This window comes from Pristiophorus japonicus, chromosome 26 (genome assembly GCF_044704955.1).
Source record: "Pristiophorus japonicus isolate sPriJap1 chromosome 26, sPriJap1.hap1, whole genome shotgun sequence".
Taxonomy (NCBI): Eukaryota; Metazoa; Chordata; class Chondrichthyes; family Pristiophoridae; genus Pristiophorus; species Pristiophorus japonicus.
The window spans coordinates 5,811,907-5,838,027 of record NC_092002.1 but is presented as its reverse complement, the minus strand read 5'-3'; the positions used below and the strand labels follow the sequence as shown (position 1 = coordinate 5,838,027).

At 53.2% G+C, this 26,121-nt stretch overlaps 1 protein-coding gene across 1 annotated transcript in view; it reads left to right on the top strand.

Annotated features, from left to right (window-relative positions):
• The window catches only part of dpf1 (double PHD fingers 1), a 79,895-nt gene extending 60,528 nt beyond the window's left edge, over positions 1-19,367 (top strand). The window contains exons 8-10 of the mRNA XM_070867573.1: positions 11,117-11,229; positions 16,612-16,693; positions 19,170-19,367. Coding sequence (XP_070723674.1) covers positions 11,117-11,229; positions 16,612-16,693; positions 19,170-19,240 — 266 coding nt within the window. The 3' untranslated portion in view covers positions 19,241-19,367. The remainder of the gene's footprint in view (positions 1-11,116; positions 11,230-16,611; positions 16,694-19,169) is intronic.
• The last annotated feature ends 6,754 nt before the right edge of the window (positions 19,368-26,121 follow it).

Sequence of the window (26,121 nt, the reverse complement as noted above, 5' to 3'; positions counted from 1 at the left end):
TCAGCACTGCCCCTCCAACAGTGCAGCGCTCCCTCAGCGACAGTGCGACACTCCCTCAGTACTGTCCCTCCGACAGTGCGGCGCTCCCTCAGAACTGCCCTCCGACAGTGCGGCGTTCCCTCAGTACTGCCCCTCTGACAGTGCGGCACTCCCTCAGTACTGCCCCTCCGACAGTGCGGCGCTCCCTCATCATTGCCCCTCCGACAGTGCGGCGCTCCCTCAGCACTGCCCCTCCGACAGTGCGGCGCTCCCTCAGAACTGCCCTCCGACAGTGCGGCGTTCCCTCAGTACTGCCCCTCTGACAGTGCGGCACTCCCTCAGGACTGCCCCTCCGACAGTGCGGCGCTCCCTCAGCACTGCCCCTCCGACAGTGCGGCGCTCCCTCAGCACTGCCCTCCGACAGTGCGGCGCTCCCTCAGCACTGCCCCTCCGACAGTGCGGCGCTCCCTCAGCACTGCCCTCCGACAGTGCGGCGTTCCCTCAGTACTGCCCCTCTGACAGTGCGGCACTCCCTCAGTACTGCCCCCCCGACAGTGCGGCACTCCCTCAGTACTGCCCCTCCGACAGTGCGGCGCTCCCTCATCATTGCCCCTCCGACAGTGCGGCGCTCCCTCAGCACTGCCCCTCTGACTGTGCGGCGCTCCCTCAGCACTGCCCCTCCGACAGCGCGGCGCTCCCTCAGCACTGTCCCTCCGACAGCGCGGCGCTCCCTCAGCACTGCCCCTCCGACAGCGCGGCGCTCCCTCAGCACTGCCCCTCCGACAGTGCGGCGCTCCCTCAGTACTGCCCCTCCGACAGTGCGGCGCTCCCTCAGTACTGCCCCTCCGACAGTGCGGCGCTCCCTCAGTACTGCCCCTCCGACAGTGCGGCGCTCCCTCAGCACTGCACTGGGAGTGTTAGCCTGGATTTTTGTGCTCCTGGAGTGGGACTTGAACCCACAACCTTCTGACTCGGAGGCGAGAGTGCTGCCCACTGAGCCGCGGCTGACACAAATCTAAGCGAGCCGGTAATAAATCCATTGCCGAAGAAACGTCTTTAACCAGAGAGCGGTGAGAATGTGGAACTCGCTGCCACGGGGAGGGGTTGTGGTGAATAGCAGGGGAGCATCCGATATTCCTGTTAGACCGCACGATGCTTTGGCGATCCCGCGTAGGCCGGCTCTTTGTACGGGGTAAAAACCGCGCCCGCGGGGAAATCTGAACAGGCCGCGTACCGAATAAATAATTGGAGGGAACGTTGGAGGTGCCCAGACTGTCCGTGAGCAATGCCACGGAGGGGCGACCGGTGGCTGTGATGTTTCGGTGAAGTGGAGTTGAGGTCGAAGGTCAGCCATGATCCTATTGAATGGCGGAGCGGGCTCGAGGGGCCGAATGGCCGACTCCTGCTCCTATCTCTTCAGTTCGGACGATTGGGAACGCTTTCCTTCCCCTTTAAGGATCCTTTTAAAAGGGATATATGATTTAAAACATACGATTATTGCACCGGGAGGATATTACATGTTGAAATACTTAACAGGCTTTGGTCGTATAACTCACAAAAGCACATCAAACGTCTGGTTAGTGCATGGGAATTTGCATCCCTGGAATAAAATAATGCCAGGCTCTCCGTCCTTGTTTTCTGGAGTTGATTATGTGAGATTAAATCTTTTTTTTTACATAATGATTATAAAAGGCCTATAAGGGACAAGTTACCAGCAACTGCGCAGAATATGTGGAGGGGGTTAGCTCCCGTACAACTGTTTCTGATCAAATCACATTAAAATTTGAACAGACTTTTTGTGTGGGGGGGGCGGGGATAGTTTTTGATAAGTAACACAGCCAGCACCTCAGGGTAGGCAGACACGGTGCTGGGAGTCTGGGCCGAAACTGTGGGGCAGGGTTGTGGATTGAGTCGAGAAGATTCATGTCACAGAATCATAGAACGAGGCCATTTCGCCCACCCTGTCCTGTGCCGGCTCTTTGAAAGAGCTGTCCAGTTCATTCCTGCCGGCAGCACCTCCACCACGTGGGACCACCACCACCTCCACGTTCCCCTCCGAGTCACACACACACCATCCCGACTTGGGAAATATATCGGCCGTTCCTTCATCGTCACAAGGAATAGGAGCAGGAGTCGGCCATTCGGCCCCTCGAGCCTGCTCCGCCATTCAATACGATCATGGCTGACCCGATCTTGGCCTCAGCTCCACTTCCCCGCCCGCTCCCCATAACCCGTGACTCCCTTATCGCTCAAAAATCTGTCTATCTCCACCTTAAATATATTCAATGACCCAGCCTCCACAGCTCTCTGGGGCAGAGAATTCCACAGATTCACCCCCCTCTGAGAGAATAAATCCCTCCTTATCTCCGTTTTAAATGGGTGACCCCTTATTCTGAAACTATGCCCCCTAGTTCTAGATTCCCCCACGAGGGGAAACATCCTCTCTGCATCTACCCTGTCCAGCCCCCTCAGAATCTTATATGATTCAATAAGATCACCTCTCAGTCTTCTAAACTCCAATGAGTACAGGCCCAACCTGCTCAACCTTTCCTCATAAGACAACCCCCTCATCTCAGGAATCAACCGAGTGAACCTTCTCTGAACTGCCTCCAATGCAAGTATATCCCTCCTTAAATACGGAGACCAAAACTGCACGCAGTACTCCAGGTGTGGCCTCGCCAATACCCTGTACAGTTGTAGCAGGACTTCCCTACTTTTATACTCTATCCCCCTTGCAATAAAGGCCAACATTCCATTTGCCGTTCCTTCACCGTCGCTGGGTCACGATCCTGGAACTCCCTCCCTAACAGCCCTGTGGGAGCACCTTCACCACACGGGACTGCAGCGGTTCAAGAAGGCGGCTCACCACCACCTTCTCAAGGGGCAATTAGGGATGGGCAATAAATGCCGGCCTTGCCAGTGACGCCCACATCCCATGAATGAATTTTTTAAAAGTCCCACTCCCCTGATCTTTCCCCGTAGCCCTACCAATTACTTCCACTCCATGTCTGCCCTGTTTGCTACCTCGATGTGGGTAACATTGAAACCACCACATTTGTTGATTCAACTCTACTTTACATTGAGGGCATTAAGGCTGGAGTCATGGACCCGGTGGGTATATGTGCACAAATCGTTGAAGGTGGCAGGGCAGGTTGAGAAAGCGGTTAAAAAAGCTTACGGGATCCGAGGCTTCAGAAATAGAAGCACAGAGTACAAAGGCAAGGAAATAATGATGAACATTGGTTCGGCCCCAACTGGAGTATTGTGTCCAATTCTGGGCCCCGCACTGTAGGAAGGATGTGAAGGCCTTAGAGAAGGTGCAGGGGAGATTTACGAGAATGGTTCCAGGGATGAGGGACTTCAGTTCCGTGGATAGACTGGAGAAGCCGGGGTTGTTCTCCTTGGAGCAGAGAAGGTTGAGAGAAGATTTGATCGAGGTGTTCACAATCATGAGGGGTCTGGACAGAGTAGATCGGGAGAAACTGTTCCCATTGGTGGAAGGGTCGGGAACCAGAGGGACACAGATTTAAGGCGATTGGCAGAAAGGCGACACGAGGGAAAACGTTTTTACGCAGCGAGTGGTTAGGATCTGGAATGCGCTGCCTGAGAGGGCGGTGGAGGCAGACTCAATCGCGGCTTTCAAAAGGGAGTTGGATAAATACCTGAAGGAAAAATAATTGCAGGGCTACGGGGAAAGGGCGGGGGAGTGGGACTGGCTGAGGGGCTCTGGCAGAGAGCCGGCACGGGCTCGATGGGCCGAATGGCCTCCTTCCGTGCTGTAACGATTCTCTGATTCTAACCCATGAGTTAGCTGGGCCTGGTTGGGTTAGGGATGGCAAATTCTTGTCTCTGAGCACTTTGGGGATTTTATGGACAATCGGGCAGCTTTTGTGTTGATTTTCTCCCCCTTTAATATCAGCCTCAGAAATGAGCAGATTTTTATTGAGTTTGATTTCTGGCCGTGGTGTGATTTAAACTTTTTGACTTCAGGGTCACTGCTGGTCAAGTTCCACAAACCTATCACACACCTGGGGAGGGGATAGATTTAAACCAGGGCCACATTAAATAACATTAAATCGTCCATTAAAAATGTCATTGAGTAAAATTGCTCTTAAATCATAAAAACTTCTTTAATTCCAGATTCTGGTGGAATAATTTTTTTTTAAATGAGCCATCAAGCCCGGAGCCCTTGGTCGGAGCTGAGTTGTCCCGACACGGAGAGTAGGAGGCATGATATCGCTATTGGCCAGGGTGACCTCAACACCCCTGGGTTATCAGCCAAGGTTCCCCCCCTCCCTGCCCCGGGATCATTATCCAGTGACTGTTGACAGAAAGGGAGTCTGTGTTCATGTACGTGTATATGTGTGCACATGTATGTGTGTGTGCACGTGCGTGTGTACATATATATGTGTGTGTGCATGTGCGTGTGTACATATGTGTGCGCGCACATGTATGTGTGTGTGCACGTACGCGTGTGCACATGTGTGTGTGTGTGTGTGCACGTGTGTGTGCACATAGATATGTGTGTGCGCACGTGCGTGTGTACATATGTGCGCGCGCACATGCGTGTGGGCACGTGTGTGGGCATGTGCACGTGTGTGTGCACGAGCATGTGTGTTTGCACATGTATGTGTGTGCACGAGTGTATGTGTGCACGAGTGTGTGCGTGCACATGTATGTGTGTGTGCGTGTGTGTGCACATGTATGTGCACGTGTGTGTGCGCACGAGCACGTGTGTGTGTGTGTGTGTGTCTGTGTGCACATGTATATGTGTGTGTGCACGTGCGTTTGCGAGCGCCTACATGGATGTTGGCCGAGGATAGGATCGGACTGCGATGCCCATGTAGGCGAGAAGAGCTGGACCTTGGTTGGGCTGACTGAGCCGGGGGTGGGGGTTGGGGGGGGGGGGGGACGGTGGGGGGGAAGGCCTGTAACCTGGCGAGCGGAGGGGTAACACTGGGCGGGAGAGAGGTAACACTGGGCGGGAGAGGGGAGATGGGCGAGGGAACCGTGTGCACGCCCATCCCAGGCGCAGTGACATCATCACTGTCGGGACGGAATCGCGCATTTTATTTTGGAAAAGCTGAATTGATTCCAGTTAAGCCGAATCCCGACTGTAAATCCTCAGGAATGAAGTCGACTGAGATTGTAGCCTCTTTGAATGTTTGAATTCCCTCGAGCTTTAATGGGTTGAACTGAAGTAACGGGGGGAGGGGGGCAGGGGGAGTCTGGCTTTAAACATTCAGAGTAACTGCTCCCAGCTGCCTGTGAAGGGGATCATTTCTATCAGTGCCCTGTTCGAGCTGATGAGGAAAAATTCTATTATGAATTCAATGAGTTTCGCTCAGACACCTTTCAGAAAATGAACAGCAGCCTCGAATTCCAGCAGTCAGTGCTAAATATCCCTGAATGTTGCGGTTGTCCTGGCTTTAATTCTCACCCCACACACCGTGACATTCGCCCCTCTTCCCCCACCCGTGCCACCATCCTGTCTGGGGACGGTGCCGCGAGGGCCAACAGCGTGAGCGCCGCGCGGATATTCGACTCTGGAGGGCATCGACTCCCAGCCCGATCCTGCCCGCGCCAGAGAATCTCGCAAACGCGAGTTCTACTAGGCTGTGACCAGCAGTGGGACCCCCACCCCAGCAATATCCCCCCCCTCCCCCTGCCCCCACCCCTCTCTACTGCTAGGGTGCTGAGTTCCACTGAAATAATCTCCTGCTGTTGTTCCGACTGTGATTGGCTATTTAACCCAGGACCGGGTCAGGGAGGGAGACGGGAGCAGAAATCAGAGACCAGAATCCTGTTGTACACAGCTCAGCGCTGGGAACTTATCTCCTCGTCCAGCCAGGGAGGTCCGATTTTATCCTCGTTCAAAACATTGGAACACGCATCCCTCAATGGAATGCGCCTGAGCAGTTTCTACCCGGGTGTTTTATTCGTCCAATAGAAATCTACAGCGCAGAAGGAGGCCATTCCGGCCCATCGTGTCCGCGCCGGCCGACAAAGAGCCGCACGGCCCTCGGTCAGCAGCCCTGAAGGTTACATATAAACCTATGAACAATGACGGACAGGCAACGAGCACCCAGCCCAACCAGTCCGCCTCACACAACTGCGACACCCCTTACACTGAAACATTCTACACTCCACCCCAACCGGAGCCATGGGATCTCCTGGGAGAGGCAAAATGCAGATAAAAACCCAGGCCGATTTAGGGAGAAAAAATCTGGGAAAATTCCTCTCCGACCCATCCAGGCGATCGACACTAGTCCAGGAGATCACCCTGGCCGTATTCTATTCCCTGCAGTACTTACCATTATATCTGCGCCGTCCATCAAAAGGTCATCCAGTCTAATCCCAATGACCAGCTCTAGGTCTGTAACCCTGCAGGTTACTGCACTTTAAGTGTCCATCCAACCATCTCTTAAAAGTGGTGAGGGTTTCTGTATCCAAGAGATTAAGATCAGGCCATCTCTCCCTATACTCTCCCGCTCACCCATCATCCCCCTGTGCTCGCCGACCTACATTGGCTCCAGGTTAAGCAATGCCTCGATTTTAAAATTCTCATCCTTGTTTTTAAACCCCTCCATGGCCGTCACTCCCACCCCTCCCTAGCTCTGTAACCTCCTCCAGCCTCACAACCCCTCCGAGATCTCTGCGCTCCTCAAATTCTGGCCTCTTGAGCATCCCCCAATTTCCATCGCTCCACCATCGGCGGCCGTGCCTTCAGCTGCCTGGGCCCCAAGCTCTGGAATTCCCTCCCTAAACCCCTCCGCCTCCCAACTCACTCTCTCCCCACTTTGGTCTTTGACCCAGCTTTTTGGTCACCCGCCCTAATATCTCATGTGGCCGGGCGTGAAATTTAATTTTGATAATCGCTGCTGCGCAATGCCGTAGGGGCGTTTTACTGCATTAAAGGCGCTATGTAAATGCAGACTGTTGTTACTGTGTGCTCCATGTATCTGCGCGCCCGCGGCTGTGCGCGTTACACGGCAAGTGTGAAGCCTGCTGCAGGCGAGCAGCCAACGAGCAGCATTGGGGGATTGGGGGGGGGGGGCCATTGAGTGGCGTGTGCCCACCTGCCTGGCACATGGGCAGTGCCAGTGCATGAGACAATGGAGAGGGGCACTCGGTCGATCAGACACCCCCCCCACGCCCCCTCCCCTCCTCGATCTGCGAGCCACTGCCTTGTGGAAAAAAAAAATTGTATCTTTAATTAATTAGTTCTGCGACTGCCATTTTTCCCATTTTCCAACTGGAGAATCGTCTCATTCAGCACTTACAACCCCTCGGCGTAACCGTGGCAACAGAAATCCTCCTGTAAAACTCGAATCCAGAGAACGGGTCCTTTGAAACGCCGAAATTGTGAGTGGTAACCCCAGGGACCTGGGCCTAAGGCCGGCCTGGGTTGGTTGGACAAAAGGCCTTCTCTCCCAACAATGGGATCCGATGTCAGAGGAATTTGGGGAAATGCACATTCCGAAGGCTGGGCACCTGCTGAGAACTGGAGGGGCCTCACTCGTGCAGTCAGAGACCTTCCTCAGAGGTGATGGGGTCAGAGAGCAGGGAGTTCATGTGGGATATCCAACTGCCCCCTGTTAGCTACACAATTCCGAGAAGCGCAATTGGTTCAGCCATGAACTTATTGAATGGTGGTGCAGGCTCGAAGGGCCGAATGGCCTACTCCTGCACCTATTTTCTATGTTTCTAAGCCCAATCCCATGTATAATGCCACTTCCCCCCTTCCCTGGTGAGCTGGCTAGATTCCTCCCTCAAACTACACCCAATGCAGGTCCATTTATCTACTTGTGCCTTTGTTACCTCCAGACTTGACTATTCCAACGCACTCCTGGCTGGCCTCCCACGTTCTACCCTACGTAAACTAGAGGTGATCCAAAACTCGACTGCCCCGTGTCCTAACTCGCACCGGGTCCCGCTCACCCATCACCCCCTGTGCTCACTGCCCCGTGTCCTAACTCGCACCGGGTCCCGCTCACCCATCACCCCCTGTGCTCACTGCCCCGTGTCCTAACTCGCACCGGGTCCCGCTCACCCATCACCCCCTGTGCTCACTGCCCCGTGTCCTAACTCGCACCGAGTCCCGCTCACCCATATTCCCCTGTGCTCACTGACCCCGTGTCCTAACTCGCACCGAATCCCGCTCACCCATCACCCCCTGTGCTCGCTGCCCCGTGTCCTAACTCGCACCGAGTCCCACTCACCCTTCACCCCCTGTGCTCGCTGACCCCGTGTCCTAACTCGCACCGAGTCCCGCTCACCCATCACCCTCTGTGCTCGCTGACCCCGTGTCCTAACTCGCACCGAGTCCCGCTCACCCATAACCCCCTGTGCTCGCTGCCCCGTGTCCTAACTCGCACCGAGTCCCGCTCACCCATCACCCCCTGTACTCGCTGCCCCGTGTCCTAACTCGCACCGAGTCCCGCTCACCCTTCACCCCCTGTGCTCGCTGCCCCGTGTCCTAACTCGCACCGAGTCCCGCTCACCCATCACCCTCTGTGCTCGCTGACCCCGTGTCCTAACTTGCACCGAGTCCCGCTCACCCATCACCCCCTGTGCTCGCTGACCTACATTGGCTCCCGGTTAAGCAACGCCTCAATTTCAAAATTCTCATCCTTGTTTACAAATCCCTCCATGGCCCTCGTCCCTCCCTATCTCTGTAATCTCCTCCAGCTCCACAACCCCCCGAGATCTCTGCGCTCCTCTAATTCTGCCCTCCTGAGCATCCCTGATTATAATCGCTCCACCATCGGTGGCCGTGCCTTCTGTTGCCTGGGCCCCAAGCTCTGGAACTCCCTCCCTAAACCTCTCCGCCTCTCTACCTCTCTTTCCTCCTTCAAGACGCTCCTTAAAACCAACCTCTTTGACCAAGTTTTTGGTCACCTGCGCTCATTTCTCCTTATGTGGCTCGGTGTCAAATTTTTTATCTCATAACACTCCTGTGAAGCGCCTTGGGACGTTTCACTACGTTAAAGGCGCTATATAAATACAAGTTGTTGTTGTATCTTTATGGGAGCCTGCTGTGTGCAAATTGGCTGCCACATTTCCCACATTACAACAGTGACTACATGTTTAAAAAAAATACTTCAATGGCTGTAAAGTGCTTTGGGACATCTTGAGGCTGTGAAAGGCGCTATATAAATGCAAGATATTTCTTTTTTCAGACTGTAATTGAGCCGTACGGACTAGAGCCCTGGAGTCTGTTCTAAGTTAGTGGGTCTCAGCTGGTGAAGCAGTTAGGGGGAGGGGGTCCCTGTACATTGAGGGATGGTTGAGGAAATCAGCCAGGGTTCCTTTTCCTGATCACTATCGCCTGACGATGGCTGAAATGTTGATGTGTGTGTGTGTGTGTGTGTGTGTGTGGTTGTGTGGGATTTGTGTGTGTGCGCGTGGGAGTGTGTGTGTGGGATTGTGTGTGTGGGATTGTGTGTGTGTCTGATTGTGTGTGTGTGTGTGTGTGTGTGTGTGTGATTGTATGTGTGCATGTATGTGCATGGGAGTCTGTGTGTCTGTATGTATGGGAGTGTGTGTGTGGGATTGTGTATGTGTGTGCGTGTGATTGTGTGTGCGCGTGGGTGCGTGGGAGTGTGTGTGTGGGAGTGTGTGTGTATGTCTGTATGTGTGGGAGTGTGTGTGTATGTCTGTATGTGTGGGAGTGTGTGTGTATGTCTGTATGTGTGGGTGTGTGTGTGTGTGGGATTGTGTGTGTGTGGGATTGTGTGTGTGTGGGATTGTGTGTGTGTGTGTGCGTGTGTGGGATTGTGTGCGTGTGTGGGATTGTGTGCGTGTGTGGGATTGTGTGTGTGTGCGCGTGGGAGTGTGTGTGTGGGAGTGTGTGTGTGGGATTGTGTGTGTGGGATTGTGTGTGTGGGATTGTGTGTGTGTGCGTGGGAGTGCGTGTGCGTGGGAGTGCGTGTGCGCGCGTGGGAGTGTGTGTGTGTGGGAGTGTGTGTGTGTGGGTGTGTGTGTGTGGGAGTGTGTGTGTGTGTGGGAGTGTGTGTGTGTGTGGGAGTGTGTGTGTGTGTGGGAGTGAGTGTGTGTGTGTGTGGGAGTGAGTGTGTGTGTGGGAGTGTGTGTATGTGTGGGTGTGTGTGTGTGTGGGAGTGTGTGTGTGTGTGGGAGTGTGTGTGAGTGTGTGTGTGTGTGGGAGTGTGTGTGTGTGTGTGGGAGTGTGTGTGTGTGTGTGGGAGTGTGTGTGTGTGTGGGAGTGTGTGTGTGTGTGGGAGTGAGTGTGTGTGTGTGTGGGAGTGTGTGTTTGTGTGTTTGTGTGTGTGTATGTGTGTTGATATCAGATGAGGGCTGGGACCAAGGTACATGCGGATAGCCAATCACACGCGAGCCAGGGGCTTGTGGGCAAGGCTGCCAGTATGGTAGAGTCTGGAACAAGGAGCGTGAGCTTCAAATTTGAGCCCGGCCGTTCAGCGGGTGATGTCAGGAAACACTTCTTCACACAGAGGGGAGCGGAAATCTGGAACTCTTTCTCCCCCCCTCCCCCAAAAAAAAGCTACTGAGGCTGGGGGGGGCGACGGGGGACAAATTTCACGACTGAGATTTTTGTTGGGTTACGATATTAAGGGTCAGGGAACCGAGGGGGTAAAAACGCAGATCAGCCACGATCTGATTGAATGGCGGAACGGGATCGAGGGGCTGAATGGCCTCCCCCCGGTCCATCACCACCTTCAGGAGAACGCAAGAAACAGGAGCAGGAGTCGGCCATTCGGCCCCTCGAGCCTGCTCCGCCATTCAATAAGATCGTGGACTTCCCCGCCCGCTCCCCATAACCCGTGACTCCCTTATCGCTCAAAAATCTGTCTATCTCTACCTTAAATATATTCAGTGACCCAGCCCCCACAGCTCTCTGGGGCAGAGAATTCCACAGATTCACCCCCCTCTGAGAGAAGAAATTCCTCCTCACCTCCGTTTTTAATGGGGGTGGAGGGGCAAGAAAATGTGGTGGGGAGGGAGGAGGACAATACCCACCCCCCCTGTCGGACTCCTGCCCTCCACCCCCCCCCCCCCCAAATTGGAGCAGCGCCCCCTGCCTGGGGGTTCTGGGCCGGCGGGCGGAGACCTTGAATTATCCGGAGTGTTTGACTGGGTGTGATTATCTCTTCCCCAGGCCACCCGTCGTGTCTGCAGTTCACCGTCAATATGACAGCGGCTGTGAGGACCTATCGCTGGCAGTGCATTGAGTGCAAGTCCTGCAGCCTCTGCGGCACCTCAGAGAACGATGTAAGTCTACCCGGCAACGGGCTGGGAGCAGGCAAGGCCCGGGGGGAGGCGAGGTGGGGGGTGGGGGGGAACGGGAGCACCCCAATAGGGGGGGGGGGCAGATGGGAGCTACCAACCCACTGGGAGGGGGAGGGAGAGGGAGAGGGAGAGGGGAGGGCGTACCAACCCAAGGGGTGGGGTAGGAGATACCAACCCTTTGAGGGGGGGGTGGGGGAGATGCTAACCCATTGAGTGGGGGGGGAGATACCAACCCAATGAGGTGGGGGGTGGAGATACCAACTCATTGAAGGGGGGGGGGGGGGAGATACCAACCCATTGAGGGGGGATGGGGGAGATGCCAACCCATTGAGGGGGGGGCGGGAGATACCAACCCATGGAGGGGGGGGGGGGGTGGCAGGCACAACCCAAGGGAGGGGGATACAGGAGATACCAACCCAAGGGGAGCGGCGGGGGGGGGAGATACCAACCCAATGGGGGAGTGGGGGGAGATACCAACGCATGGGAGGGTGGGGGGGGAGAGGGAGATACCAACCCATTGAGTAGTATGGGGGGGGGATGTTGTTGGGGAGATACTAACTCCTTGAGTTTGGTGGTGGGGTGCGGTTGGGGAGATACCAGCCCATGGGAGGTGGGGGGGTAGAGGGAGATACCAACCCATTGAGTTGGGTGGGGGTGGGGGGGGGGGCATTGGGGAGATACCAGCCCGATGCGTTGAGAGGGGACGTGGGGCGATACCAACCTAGTTTGAGGGGGCGGGGGCGGGGGTTGGAAGGGGATAAAACAATCGTTGTATGGTAGGTTGGGTGTTACAGAGAGGCCCTGTGCTACGTAAATCTTGGAAGGTCGCAGGACAAATTGATAAATCTGTTTTCAAAGAGTAAAAAATCCAAGATTTTTATAAATAGAGGTGTAGAGTACAAAACGGCAAGTGATGCTATACCTCGGTAAATCACTGCTTAAGCCCCAGCTGGAGTAGTGTGTCCGATTCTGGGCACCGTACTTTAGCAAGGAGTCAAGGCCTTGGCGAGGGTGTGGAGTGAGATTTACTAGAATGATTCCAGGGATGAGGATCTCCGTTAGGAGAGTCCGGAGAAGCTGGGATTGTTCTCCTCAGAGCAGAGAAGGTTAAGGGGAGATTTAATAGAGGTGTTCAAAATCAGGAAGTGTTTTGGTAGAGTGAATGAGGAGACACTGTTTCCAGGGGCGGGAGAGTCGGTAACCAGAGGGACATGGATTTAAGTTAATGGGCAAAAGAACCAGAGGCAAGATTGTAATGTCTGTACCCGTGAGCATGCTCACAGGTTTGTAGAGCTGGTCGTTGCACATAAACCAATCAGCATTACAGAGTAGAGTTTGCTTGATGGCTCCTGCACAAGGATGACACGTGAATTCGTTACACGTTCGCCGCAACAAAATAGTTGTAGAGCTGTTGAGTTTGGGAGTAGCTTCACGTGATGTTCACAAGACTCAATAAAACCCCGGCCAGTTGGGTTCAGGGGATGCACGATGGGGCAGGTGGTTATGAGCCTGGTGGATGAACTGGTAATGTGTCGTGTGATTGTTAAACCTTTTGCTAATAAACCAACTAGTTCTTAATAGCAATGTGTCGCTATGAATTCTTAACCAAAGAACCCATGAAGCGAATACATTACAGGTGGGAGAATGTTTTTTCACGCAGCGAGTTGTTGTGATCGGGAACGCGCTGCCTGAAAGGGCGGTGGGAGCAGATTCATTAGTAACTTCCAAACGGGGAATTGGATAAATACTCGAGGGGGTAAAATGTGCGGGGCTGTGGGGGAGAGCGAGGGGGGAGTGGGACTGATTGGATCGCTCTCTCACAGAGCTGGCACAGGAACGATGGGCCGAATGGCCTCCTCCTGTGCTGTAAGCTGTGTTCATGGTGATGGCTTTGTGACATAGTTACAACGGATAGATTACCTGTCCTCGGTTCAGTATCATTCTGTTCTGTATCATTCAGTGATTCCAAGATGGTATTGCATTGTGGGAGGTTAGGAAGATTGCAAACCATTTTCCTGGGGCGGGGCGGGAGGGGGGGCGAGGAGGCGGAGTGGGGGGGCGGTGGGGGGGGGGGAGATTCAGCACTTCCACAAATCCCCGACCGTGCATGATCATGGTCCATGCAGTGAAGCAAGGGACAGTCTGATGGTTCTGTGCAAATCAAGTCAATGCGATATTATCAACAGTCCCAAGTAGACAGTATTTGCCCTTTTACTGGCTAGTTCCACCTTGTGGTGTGGTACTGAGGCACACAGACCAGGGCTAGGCCCGGGTTCAATCCCATTCTGTGCTACAAATATCCTCTGGATCTGGTGGTATACAAGCGTTACTTCGTGGAGATACTGAAGGGAGGAGTCTTTAGCCACCTCTGTCTTCCCTTCTTCCTACAATCACCAGGCATGTAAAACTCAAGAAAGAATTGCATTTATATAGCGCCTTTCAGGACATCGCAAGGCACTTTACAGCCAGTTAAGTACTTTTTGTGGTCACTGTTGTAATGTAGGAAACATGGCAGCCTATTTGCGCACAGCAAGCTCCCACAAGACAGCAATGAAACAAACGATCAGGTGATCTGTTTTAGGCGTTGATTGAGGGAAAAATATCGGGCAGGGTTCTCCTGCTTTTCTTTGAAATAGAGCCTGTCGGGATCATTTACAGTCACCTGAGACAGCAGACGGGGCTTCGGTTTAAACCTATAATCTTTGATTGGTTTCATTCATGGAGCACAGCAGGGGGCCTAGCTGATCAGGCGACGTGAAACTGGCATCTGCACAAAGTAAGGGGAGGGGGAGGGGAGCTTTCTGATACTAGGTGACAGTTTTAATTGACAGCTGGGGGGGGAGGGGAAAGGTTTTGATTTTGTCTTTTTTACTGTGTATTTTTCTCTCGGAGAGTGAGAGAGGGAAATAAGACTGTCTTTCTATCATTAGTTCCTGTCGGTCAGAAATACTGACGAGTTAAGTGAAGTTAGGTCGATATTAAGGGGAAACTTCGCACTCCAATTTATTATTTATTATTCACTCCAACTCGGCTGCCCCGTGTCCTAACTCGCACCAAGTCCCGCTCACCCATCACCCCGTGCTCGCTGCCCCGTGTCCTAACTCGCACCAAGTCCCGCTCGCGCATCACCCCCTGAGCTCGCTGCCCCGTGTCCTAACTCGCACCCAGTCCCGCTCACCCATCACCCCCTGTGCTCACTGCCCCGTGTCCTAACTCACACTGAGTCCCGCTCACCCATCACCCCCTGTGCTCACTGACCTACACTGGCTCCCGGTTAAACAATGCCTCGATTTCAAAAGTCTCATCCTTGTTTACAAATCTCTCCATGGCCCTCGCCCCTCCCTATCTCTGTCATCTTTTTTAGCTTCACAACCCCACAAGATGTCTGCGCTCCTCTAATTCTGCCCTCTCGAACATCCCTTCTGTTGCCTGGGCCCCACGCTCTGGAACTCCCTCCCTAAACCTCTCTACCTCTCTTCCCTCCTTTAAAACACTCTTTAAAAACTACCTCTTGGTCATCTGTCTTAATTTCTTCTTTTGTGGCTCGGTATCAAATTTATCTGTTTTGTCATGTAACGCTCCTGTGAAGCACCATGGGACGTATTACTACGTTAAAGGCGCTATATAAATACGTTATTATTTTTGACGTTATGAAGAGGAACAGGAACTAGCTAAAATCTCCATGTAACCGGCATGTTTATTCATATATTTCATGTAACACGAACCAATTTGTTGTCCTTGCCTCACTAGAGTGCTTATCAGTTTGGCTTCTGACAGACAGAATAAATGCAACTGGTATCAGTGGTGAGATTACAGTATATTCAATAGGAGGTTGCGACACAGTTTAGCAAGGCCATGAAAAAATCAAACCAAGCACTAGGGTTTATTTAAAGAATTGAAAAGTGGGGAAGTTATGCTAAACCCTGTATCGAACCTTGGTTAGACCGCACGGAGCACTGCGTACAGTTCTGGTCGCCATATTATAAAAAGGACATAGAGGCACAGGAGAGGGTGCAGAGACGATTTACGAGGATGATACCAGAAATGCGAGGGTATACATATCAGGAAAGGATGAACAGGCTGGGTCTCTTTTCTCTTGAAAGAAGGCTGAGGGGTGACCTCATAGAGATCTTTAAAATGATGAAAGGTTTTGATAGAGCGGATACAGAGAGAGTGTTTCCACTTGTGGGGAAGAGCATAACTAGAGGCCATCAAATAAGATCGTCACCAAGAAATCCAACGGGGAATTCAGGAGAAACTTCTTTACCCAGAGAGCGGTGAGAATGTGGAACTCGCTGCCACAGGGAGGGGTTGAGGTGAATAGTATCGATGCATTTAAGGGGAGGCTGGATAAACACATGAGGGAGAAGGGAATAGAGGGTTATGCCGATAGATTTAGATGAGGAAAGACGGGAGGGGGCTCGAGTGGAGCATAAACGCCGGCATGGACTGGCTGGGCCGAATGGCCTGTTTCTGTGCCGTATAGTGCATGTAGGAAGTCTTATTATTATAGCCCTGGTCATACTATCAACAACCTGAATTTATATAGCGTCTTTAACATAGTAAAACATTCCAAGGCACTTCACAAGAGTGTTAGAAAACAAAATTTGACACTGAGCCACATAAGGAGAAATTACAGCAGGTGACCAAAAGCTTGGTCAAAGAGGTAGGTTTTAAGGAGCGTCTTAAAGGAGGAGAGAGAGGTGGAGAGGTTTAGGGAGGGAGTTCCAGAGCTTGGGGCCCAGGCAGCTGAAGGCAAGGCCACCGATGGTTGAGTGATTATAATCGGGGATGCTCAGCAGGGCAGAATTAGAGGAGCGCAGACATCTCGGGGAGGTTGTGTGGGTTGGAGGAGATTACAGAGATAGGGACGGGCGAGGCCATGGAGGGATTTGAGAACAAGGATGAGGATATTAAAATCGAGGTGCTGCTGGACTGGAAACCAGTGTAGGTCAGCGAGCACAGGGGGCGATGGGTGAGCGGGACTTGGTGCGAGTTAGGACACGGGGCAGCCGACTTTTGGATCACCTCTAGTTTATGTAGAGTAGAATGTGGGAGGCCGACCAGGAGTGCATTGGAATCGTCGAGTCTGGAGGTAACAAAGGCACGGGTGAGGGCTTCAGCAGCAGATGAGCTGAGCCAGGGGCGGAGACGGGCGATGTTACAGAGGTGGGAATAGGCGGTCTTAGTACTGGCACGGTTTTGTGGTCGGGAGCTCATCGCGGGGTTAAATACAATGCCAAGATTGCGAGCAAGCTGGTTCAGCCTCCAACAGACACCAGGGAGAGTGGCAAAGTCGGGCGATGTTATGGAAGTCACACTGGGACATGATGTAAAACCTGATTATCCATTTCTTCCCAACAGGATCAGTTACTGTTCTGTGATGACTGTGATCGAGGCTATCACATGTACTGCCTGAACCCACCAATGTCAGAGCCCCCTGAAGGTAAGGCCCCTTCCCATCCAGAATGGGAGCTTAAATTTCCTCCGGCGTGTGTGTGTGGTGCGTGTGGTGCATGGTGCGTGTGTGTGGTGTGTATGGTGCGTGGTGGGTGTATGGGGTGTGGGTGTGTGTGGTGTGAGGGTGTGTGGGGTGTGAGAGTGTGTGTGTGTGTGTGATGCGTGTGTGTGATGCTTGTGGTATGTGTGGGGTGTGATTGGTGTATGTGTGTGTGTGGGGCGTGTGTGTGTGTGTGTGTGCGCGTGTGGTGTATGTGGGTGTGTGTGTGTGGTCTGTGTGAGGTGTGGGGGGTGTGTGTGTGTGGTGCGTGGGGTGTGGGTGTTGTATGTGTGTGTGTGTGTGGGGTGTGTGTGTGTGTGTGTGTACGTGTGGTGTATGTGGGTGTGTGTGTGTGGTGTATGTGTGTGTGTGGTGTATGTGGGTGTGTGTGTGTGGTCCGTGTGAGGTGTGGGGGGTGTGTGTGTGTGTGTGTGTGTGTGGTGTATGTGGGTGTGTGTGTGTGGTCTGTGTGAGGTGTGGGGGGTGTGTGTGTGTGGTGCGTGTGGTGTGGGTGTTGTATGTGTGTGTGTGTGTGGGGTGTGTGTGTGTATGTGTGTGTGTGTGTACGTGTGGTGTATGTGGGTGTGTGTGTGTGGTGTATGTGGGTGTGTGTGTGTGGTCCGTGTGAGGTGTGGGGGGTGTGTGTGTGTGGTGTATGTGGGTGTGTGTGTGGGGTCCGTGTGAGGTGTGGGGGGTGTGTGTGTGTGGTGTATGTGGGTGTGTGTGTGGGGTCCGTGTGAGGTGTGGGGGGTGTGTGTGTGTGGTGTATGTGGGTGTGTGTGTGGGGTCCGTGTGAGGTGTGGGGGGTGTGTGTGTGTGTGTGTGTGTGTGTGTGTGTACGTGTGGTGTATGTGGGTGTGTGTGTGTGGTCCGTGTGAGGTGTGGGGGGTGTGTGTGTGTGTGTGCGCGTGTGGTGTATGTGGGTGTGTGTGTGTGGTCCGTGTGAGGTGTGGGGGGTGTGTGTGTGTGTGTGCGCGTGTGGTGTATGTGGGTGTGTGTGTGTGGTCCGTGTGAGGTGTGGGGGGTGTGTGTGTGTGTGTGTGTGTGTGATGCTTGTGGTATGTGTATAGTGCATGCATCACACCGTCCTTCCGCGTCTGCTCCTTGTGATCGAGTCCAGCCTGGCCTGATGCACGAAAGGCTCCTCTCCTTGGCCAACACAGAGTGCCCGTACGCTGGAACACTTGATCTCAGCGTCCCAGGCTGACGGGATGTGTGCAGCCTCCACTCAAATCCACCACTTGTGGGATTTTGCCGCCGAGAGTGACTTGGATGTAGAATACATTCACCCAGATCGAACGGTGATAACAGGAACAGTAGCATAGTGGTTATGTTACGGGACTAGTAATCCCCAGGCCTGGACTGATGATCCGAGTTCAAATCCCACCACGGCAGCTGGGGAATTTAAATTCAGTTCATTAAACAAATCTGGAATGAAAAGCCCGTCAGTAATGGTGACCATGGAAACTACTGGACTGTCGTAAAAACCCATCGGATTCACTAATGCCCTTTCGGGAAGGAAATTTGCCGCCCTTACCCGGTCTGGCCGATAGGTAACTCCAGACCCATAGCAATGTGGTTGACTCCTAACTGCCCTCTGAAATGGCCCAGCGAGGCCCTCAGTTGTACCACCAGTACCTTCGAGGGCAATTAGGGATGGGCAATAAATCCTGGCCTTGCCAGTGATGCCCACAAATAGAATAAAAATGTCTTCATTATCAGCAGAGCAACACTGAATATGAGGTATGTACCTGATTTTAAAAAAAAATTATGTCTTATGTGTGCACTTCCTGGCTTCAAAACCTTAGTTCCAGTTGTGACATATCGGTGTCAACCTTTCCCATTCTAAATTCTTATGTCAACGTGTCACGCCGCAACTGCACCACCCAGCCAGTAGTGGCGCTGCAGTGCCTAAGGTTTCCAGCTCCCGGCCTCCACTGCAGATAAAAATACTTTTTTTTGTTAAAAATCATAAGTTTGCCCACGCTGGTCCGATTATCTCCCCCTCGCTCCCCCCCCACCCCTCCCCCCTCGCTCCCCCCCCCCCAACCCCGCGTCCCCTTCTCCTCCGCCTCTCCCTGCCCCCTCTGCCCCTCCCCCTCCCCACCCCCTCCCCCGATCTCAACCCCACTTCAGCTGAAGGCCACACTTGGCTGTGACTCCCTGGTCTTTGGTCGCTCGTGCCAAAAACGGGCACCGTCGAGTCAGTCACCCGCTAGAAGAGATGGTTAAGATATTCCCCCGGTTTACACATCATGCCCGCCTAACTGCGCACAACCCAGGAGGGTGACTGAACTTCACTGGGGTTTTATTTTGTTCGTAAAAAGGTAAAAATGTTCGATGAAAAACATCTGATTGATTCTGTCTCTCTCTCTCTCTCTCTCTCCCTCTCCCTCCCCCTCCCTCCCTCCCTCCCTCACAGGCAGTTGGAGTTGTCACTTGTGTTTACAACAGTTGAAAGAAAAAGCCTCGGCCTACATAACTTTAACCTAAAAGCAGGGCCAAAAGTTGTTGGCAAGGCAACGCCAATAACCCTGAAAATGAAAGACCAGGCCCTCTCCACCCGTCCAGCTCCGATAGGCGACCCTGCTCCCCAAACACAGCTCACCACACGTTGTAAGATAGCGACCTTTGACTCGAAGAGGTCACACTGCTGCTGCTCGGGGGGGGGGGGGGGGGGGTCAATCGCTATCGCTGTACTGTGATTTTAAACCTGAAACAAGGTGTTTCGCGCACCCGTGACATTTTAGCGAGGGGATTTGCTTTTTACTTTGTAAAGCAAATGCCTTCTACCACCAAGTATTTTGTAAAGAAACAATTGACAGGACATTCGGAGGAGGAACGCAGATAGATCAAAGGCCAATGCTCGCCAGCCTGCGAGGGCAGCCAGCCTCCTGGCGATTGAATCGATTTTTCGCCGCGCACACCAGGCGGCCCAGCACGGACCTCAATCGTGGCGCAGAAGCCGTTTGTTGAACAGCCCCCTGTTGGCAACGCTCGCTGTGTCTGGTTGTTGCATGTCAAACCAAACCTACTGGTGTCAACGGACATACTTCACAGAGTGGGAGCCGATTCAGGGCAGTACTGCACCCCACCCCCTATCCCGCCCCTCCCCCCTTCAGTTAAAAAGGAGATATTTGTTGTAAAAATGCATGTCGTGATATATATATATATATATATCGTACCCTCGCCCGCCCCCAGGAAAGGCCAAAGGGAAACAGTATGGACCAGATGCAGGAGTGGAAGTTAAGCCCGTTGCCTCCGTACTTCAGATTGGACCGCGCCGATTGACCCTGCCATGCTGGAGCCAACCTTTGAACCCCGGCGGAGGACGTGCTTGGTCAGGCTGGGCGTTTAGTGCTCGCTGACGGACCGTCGCGGGGGGGGGGGAGGGGGGCTTCTCGCGACCAGAGATTTCGGTGGCACGTTTCCACTGCTCCCGGGAACATCGACCTGGCCGTCGGAAGACGCCTTGCGGCTCGTGGGCAGCAGGAAAATCAGCAACCCCAGCCGCCCCTCCCCGCCCCCAAATAATAGCTTTCTTCTTCCGAGGCTAACACGCAAGAACGAGAAGAGCAAGATGGCCGCCAAGCTCTTGACGAATCATCCATGGTCTTCAGCTTCTCCTCCCGCGTCTTGAGAAAAAACACCGCGACACGCTTTGGGCCTGCTTTCATAGGCTGATGTGTATATATGTTAATTGGATGTGATTAGGCTTACCCGCTTCATTGGTCAACGCTGGGGACTTACCGTCGGGCCCCCGACTGACTCATCGACAGTTCAGTAGCCTCTCCAACCTCGCTCACCCGCTACTTGAAGACAAATGGTTGGCTTTAATGCTAATTCCCCCCCCTCCACCCCCAACACCCCCATTTGTCCAAAGACGCCTAGCACTGGGGAGCGTGAGGGCAGAGAGCGAGATGCAGCTTGTATAGTACGTCCCGTCACGCGGGGTGAAGTCACAGACGGCAAGCTTGCGTTGCTTGAGTGACCCTACCCCCGGGAGGAACTGGGGGCATCTACATAACGGCAGCACAGGACAACCTTTTACTCTGGGTGGGGGGGGGTGGTGGGGGCAGATAACAGTTTGGTTCAGTGAAGTCCGCCCTCATTGCCGTCTGCACCAAACCCGCACACCTTCCGTCAACGGGTGAACACCAGGAGCAGCGGTTTTGAGAGCAGAGTGCACACAAGTCAGTCAGTACTTTATCTAAGGGGAGGTGCAACGGGTCCTGGGTGTCATGGTTCATCAGTCATTGAAAGTTGGCATGCAGGTACAGCAGGCGGTGAAGAAAGCAAATGGCATGCTGGCCTTCATAGCGAGGGGATTTGAGTATAGGAGCAGGGAGGTCTTACTGCAGTTGTATAGGGCCTTGGTGAGACCACATCTGGAATATTGTGTTCAGTTTTGGTCTCCAAATCTGAGGAAGGATGTTCTTATTATTGAGGGAGTGCAGCAAAGGTTCACCAGACTGATTCCCGGGATGGCAGGACTGACATATGAAGAAAGACTGGATCGACTGGGCTTGTATTCACTGGAATTTAGAAGAATGAGAGGGAATCTCATAGAAACATATAAAATTCTGACGGGACTGGACAGGTTAGATGCAGGAAGAATGTTCCCGATGTTGGGGAAGTCCAGAACCAGGGATCACAGTCTAAGGATAAGGGGTAAGAGAGATGTGAACCTGTGGAATTCTCTCCCACAGAAAGTTGTGGAGTCCAGTTCGTTAGATATATTCAAAAGGGAGTTAGATGTGGCCCTTACAGCTAAAGGAATCAAGGGGTATGGGGAGAAAGCAGGAGTGGGGTACTGAAGTTGCATGATCAGCCATGATTATATTGAATGGCGGTGCAGGCTCGAAGGGCCGAATGGCCTACTCCTGCACCTACTTTCTATGTTTCTATGTTTCTAAACAGCACCCAAGGTCCCCCTCTGTTGGGAGTCGATCCTTCGTTTCTTGAACAAGGCAGCTCAACTTACCCTGGGGACTCCATGCGCAAATGGTGGAAAGATTTCCTCGAAGGTTCCAGCACAAACGCAGGCCATTCAGCCCACCGAGGCTGTGCCGGCATTTTTCCCCAAGGAGCCCCCCACTTTCCTGCCCGCTCCCCACACCTGCTACTATTTCTCTTTGACAAGCTCCAACTCCCGTTCCGCCTCGACCTAACAGAGAATTCCACATTCTAAAGGGTTTGTGTAAAGAATTTATTCTGAGCTCCCCTTTAATTATCGTTTGCGATTATCTAAAGTCCGTGCTCTTGTCATTACCGTCCCACCGACCAGCAGAAGCAATCCCATCATCAACAGGAACAGGAGGAGGCCCATTCAGCCCCTCGAGCCTGTTACACAGGAACAGGAGGAGGCCCATTCAGTCCCTCGAGCCTGTTACACAGGAACAGGAGGAGGCCCATTCAGCCCCTCGAGCCTGTTACACAGGAACAGGAGGAGGCCCATTCAGCCTCTCGAGCCTGTTACACAGGAACAGGAGGAGGCCCATTCAGCCCCTCGAGCCTGTTACACAGGAACAGGAGGAGGCCCATTCAGCCCCTCGAGCCTGTTACACAGGAACAGGAGGAGGCCCATTCAGCCCCTCGAGCCTGTTACACAGGAACAGGAGGAGGCCCATTCAGCCCCTCGAGTCTGTTACACAGGAACAGGAGGCCATTCAGGCCCTCGAGCCTGTTACACAGGAATAGGAGGCCATTCAATCTCTCGAGCCTGTTACACAGGAACAGCAGGAGGCCCATTCAGCCCCTCGAGCCTGTTACACAGGAACAGCAGGAGGCCCATTCAGCCCCTCGAGCCTGTTACACAGGAACAGGAGGAGGCCCATTCAGCCCCTCGAGCCTGTTACACAGGAACAGGAAGAAACCATTCAGCCCCTCGAGCCTGATACACAGGAACAGGAAGAGACCATTCAGCCCCTCTAGCTGGTTACAGAGAAACAGGAGGATGCCATTCAGCCCCTCGAGCCTGTTCCGCCATTCGATGAGATCACGGCTGATTTGTGACCTAACTCCATATTCCCGCCTTTGCCCCATATCCCTTAATACCATTGGAGAACAAAAAGCTATCAATCTCCAATTTGAAATTAACAATCGACCTAGCATCAGTTGCCCTTTGCGGAAGAGAGTTCCAGACTTCTCCCGTCCTGTGTGTGGAGAATTGTTTACTAATCTCACTCCTGAAAGGTCTGGCTTTAATTTTCAGACTATGCCGCCTTGTCCTAGACTCCGCAACTAGCGGAAATAGTCTCCCAATCTATCCTGCCTGTTCCCCTTAATATCCTGAAAACTTCGATCAGGTCACCCCTTAACCTTCTAAATTCCAGGGAATAGTTTGTGTAATCTCTCTTCGTAATTTAACCCGTGGAGTGCGGGTATCAGTGTGGTAAACCTACGCTACACTCCCTCCACAGCCAATATATCCTTATATATTCACCTTTTTAATAACCCTTCATGATCTTGACAACCTCTGTCAATTTCCCCCATAACCTTCTCCGCTATAGTGAAGGAAAACTCCAACACAGATTTTAAGGCAGAGGGCGAGGCGAGAGAAATTCTCTTTACGCAGCGAGTTGTTGTGATCGGGAACGCGCTGCCTGAAAGGGCGGTGGGAGCAGATTCAATAGGAACTTTCAAACGGGGATTGGATAAATACTTGGAGGGGCAAAATTCAGGGCTGTGGGGAATCAGGAAGGCGTGGGACTGATTGAATAGCAAGATAAGATGGGCCGAATGGCCTCCTTCTGTGCTGTGATTCTCAAGTCTCGCTTCATAACTCTGGCTGCTCATCCCATGTCACTGCCCAGTGAATCTGCACTGGCCCCCTGTCCATTGATTTTAGGACTTGCCTGTAATGGAGTGCCGCAAATTGGACATATTTAGTCGCACTTGTTCAGAGATTAAAATTCAGGAGCAAAATCCCAGATCCCAGAACAAAACTAAGTGTCGAGGCCCAAAGGCTAAAACGTTCTTGGAGTAAAAGAACCCATTTCTCAATGGCTCCATTTATTTTCACCCTTAGTTCCTCAGTCTGGACTCTGGGCCTAGCAATAGCTGAAGCCTAGCAACGACAACTTGCATTTATATAGCGCCTTTAACATAGTAAACATCCCAAGGCGCTTCACAGGAGCGTTATCCAACAAAAATTGACACCGAGCCACATAAGGAGATAAGATCAACCATGATCTTATTGAATGGCGGAGCAGGCTCGAGGGACTAGATGGCCTACTCCTGTTCCTAATTCTTATGTTCTTATGTTCTTAAGGCAGGTGACCAAAAGCTTGGTCAAAGAGCTGGAGCGTCTTAAAGGGGGTGGGCAAGGCGGAGAGGGTTTAGGGAGGGAGTTCCAGAGCTTGGGGCCCAGGCAGCTGAAGGCACGGCCACCGATGGTGGGGCGATGGAAATGGGGGGGATGCACAAACGGCCAGAATTGGAGGAGCGCAGCGATCTCGGCGGCGGGGTGGGGGTTATAGAGCTGGAGGAGATTGCAGAGGTAGGGAGAGGGGCGAGGAGGCCATGGAGGGATTGGAACACGAGGGTGAGAATTTTTAAATCGAGGCGTTGCCGGACCGGGAGCCGGTGTGGGTCAGCGAGCACGGGGTGTTGGTGGGGGGGGGGGGGGGGGCGATGGGTGAGCAGGACTTGGTGCGAGTTAGGACACGGGGGGTGCGGGGGGCGATGGGTGAGCAGGACTTGGTGCGAGTTAGGACACGGGGGGTGGAGGGGGCGATGGGTGAGCGGGACTTGGTGCGAGTTAGGACACGGGGGGTGGAGGGGGCGATGGGTGAGCAGGACTTGGTGCGAGTTAGGACACGGGGGGTGGAGGGGGCGATGGGTGAGCAGGACTTGGTGCGAGTTAGGACACGGGGGTGGGGGGGGGCGATGGGTGAGCGGGACTTGGTGCGAGTTAGGACACGGGGGGTGGGGGGGGGCGATGGATGAGCAGGACTTGGTGCGAGTTAGGACACGGGGGTGGAGGGGGCGATGGGTGAGCAGGACTTGGTGCGAGTTAGGACACGGGGGTGGAGGGGGCGATGGGTGAGCAGGACTTGGTGCGAGTTAGGACACGGGGGGTGGGGGGGGGCGATGGATGAGCAGGACTTGGTGCGAGTTAGGACACGGGGGGTGCGGGGGGCGATGGGTGAGCAGGACTTGGTGCGAGTTAGGACACGGGGGTGGGGGGGGCGATGGGTGAGCAGGACTTGGTGCGAGTTAGGACACGGGGGTGGGGGGGGACGATGGGTGAGCGGGACTTGGTGCGAGTTAGGACACGGGGGTGGGGGGAGAGGGCTCGAGTTTACGGAGGGTGGAAAGGTGGGAGGGTGGAGAGGAGAGGGGTGGGATAGTTGAGTCTGGAGGTAACAAAGTCAGGGATGAGGGTTTCAGCAGCAGATGGGCTGAGGCAGGGGGGCGAGCAGTAAAACAGAGGTTGTTGCGAGACCGATGCTCATATCCCTATTGCCCTGCCCCCCCACAGCCGGCACAAGGTTCATTTATACCCTCTCATGTTACAGAGCTGTGTATCAATTTACAATTTGCACATTAAGCACTTGTGAGTCCAGGTGCTAAGAGATGAAGTTGCTCTGAATCAAGTGTTGCACCAACCGACGTTGGACCACAAAAAACGTGATTATTCTCCAGTGTTTCCCCACTGTGTTGTGTGTGCCATCGCCTGAAATGTGTAACTGTGGTATGTGTTTAAACAGGTTTGCTGCTGTTAACTTGCTGGTATCTCTTTCGTAAAGGCAGAATTAAGTATATATATTTTTTAAAAACGTTTAAAAAAAATTGATCACAGCATACCCTTTAAAGCCAGAAGTAGTCTTGATATTTTCCCCGATTGGCACAATGTCCACACTGAGATTGCCCCTTAACCTGTGCCTTTCCGAAATGGTCAGGTCTTGGGCCCCATCCAGCAGCTCAACAAGAAAGACTTGCATTTATATAGCGCCTTTTCAAGACCACACACGTCGTCTCAAAGCGCTTTACAGCCTGACTTGAAAAAATATCGGCCGTTCCTTCATCGTGGTTGGGCCAATATCCCGGAACTCCCTCCCTAACAGCACTGTGTGGGAGCACCTTCACCACACGGGACTGCAGCGGTTCAAGAAGGCGGCTCACCACCACCTTCTCGAGGGGCAATTAGGGATGGGCAATAGAACAACAAAACCTCCCTACTCTTCCCGGAATAGCGCCTATGGGATCTCGAGCTCCCAACACCCCTCGCTTGATTAGCCTCTCATCCCGAAAGGAGTTTGAAGGGAATGTTGTGAGGTGTTGAGAGTTGAGTTTTAAGAATTCAACTTAACCAATGAAAGAGATAAAGACAATTTAACAGCGATTCTTAAAACAAACAAAAAGAAAAG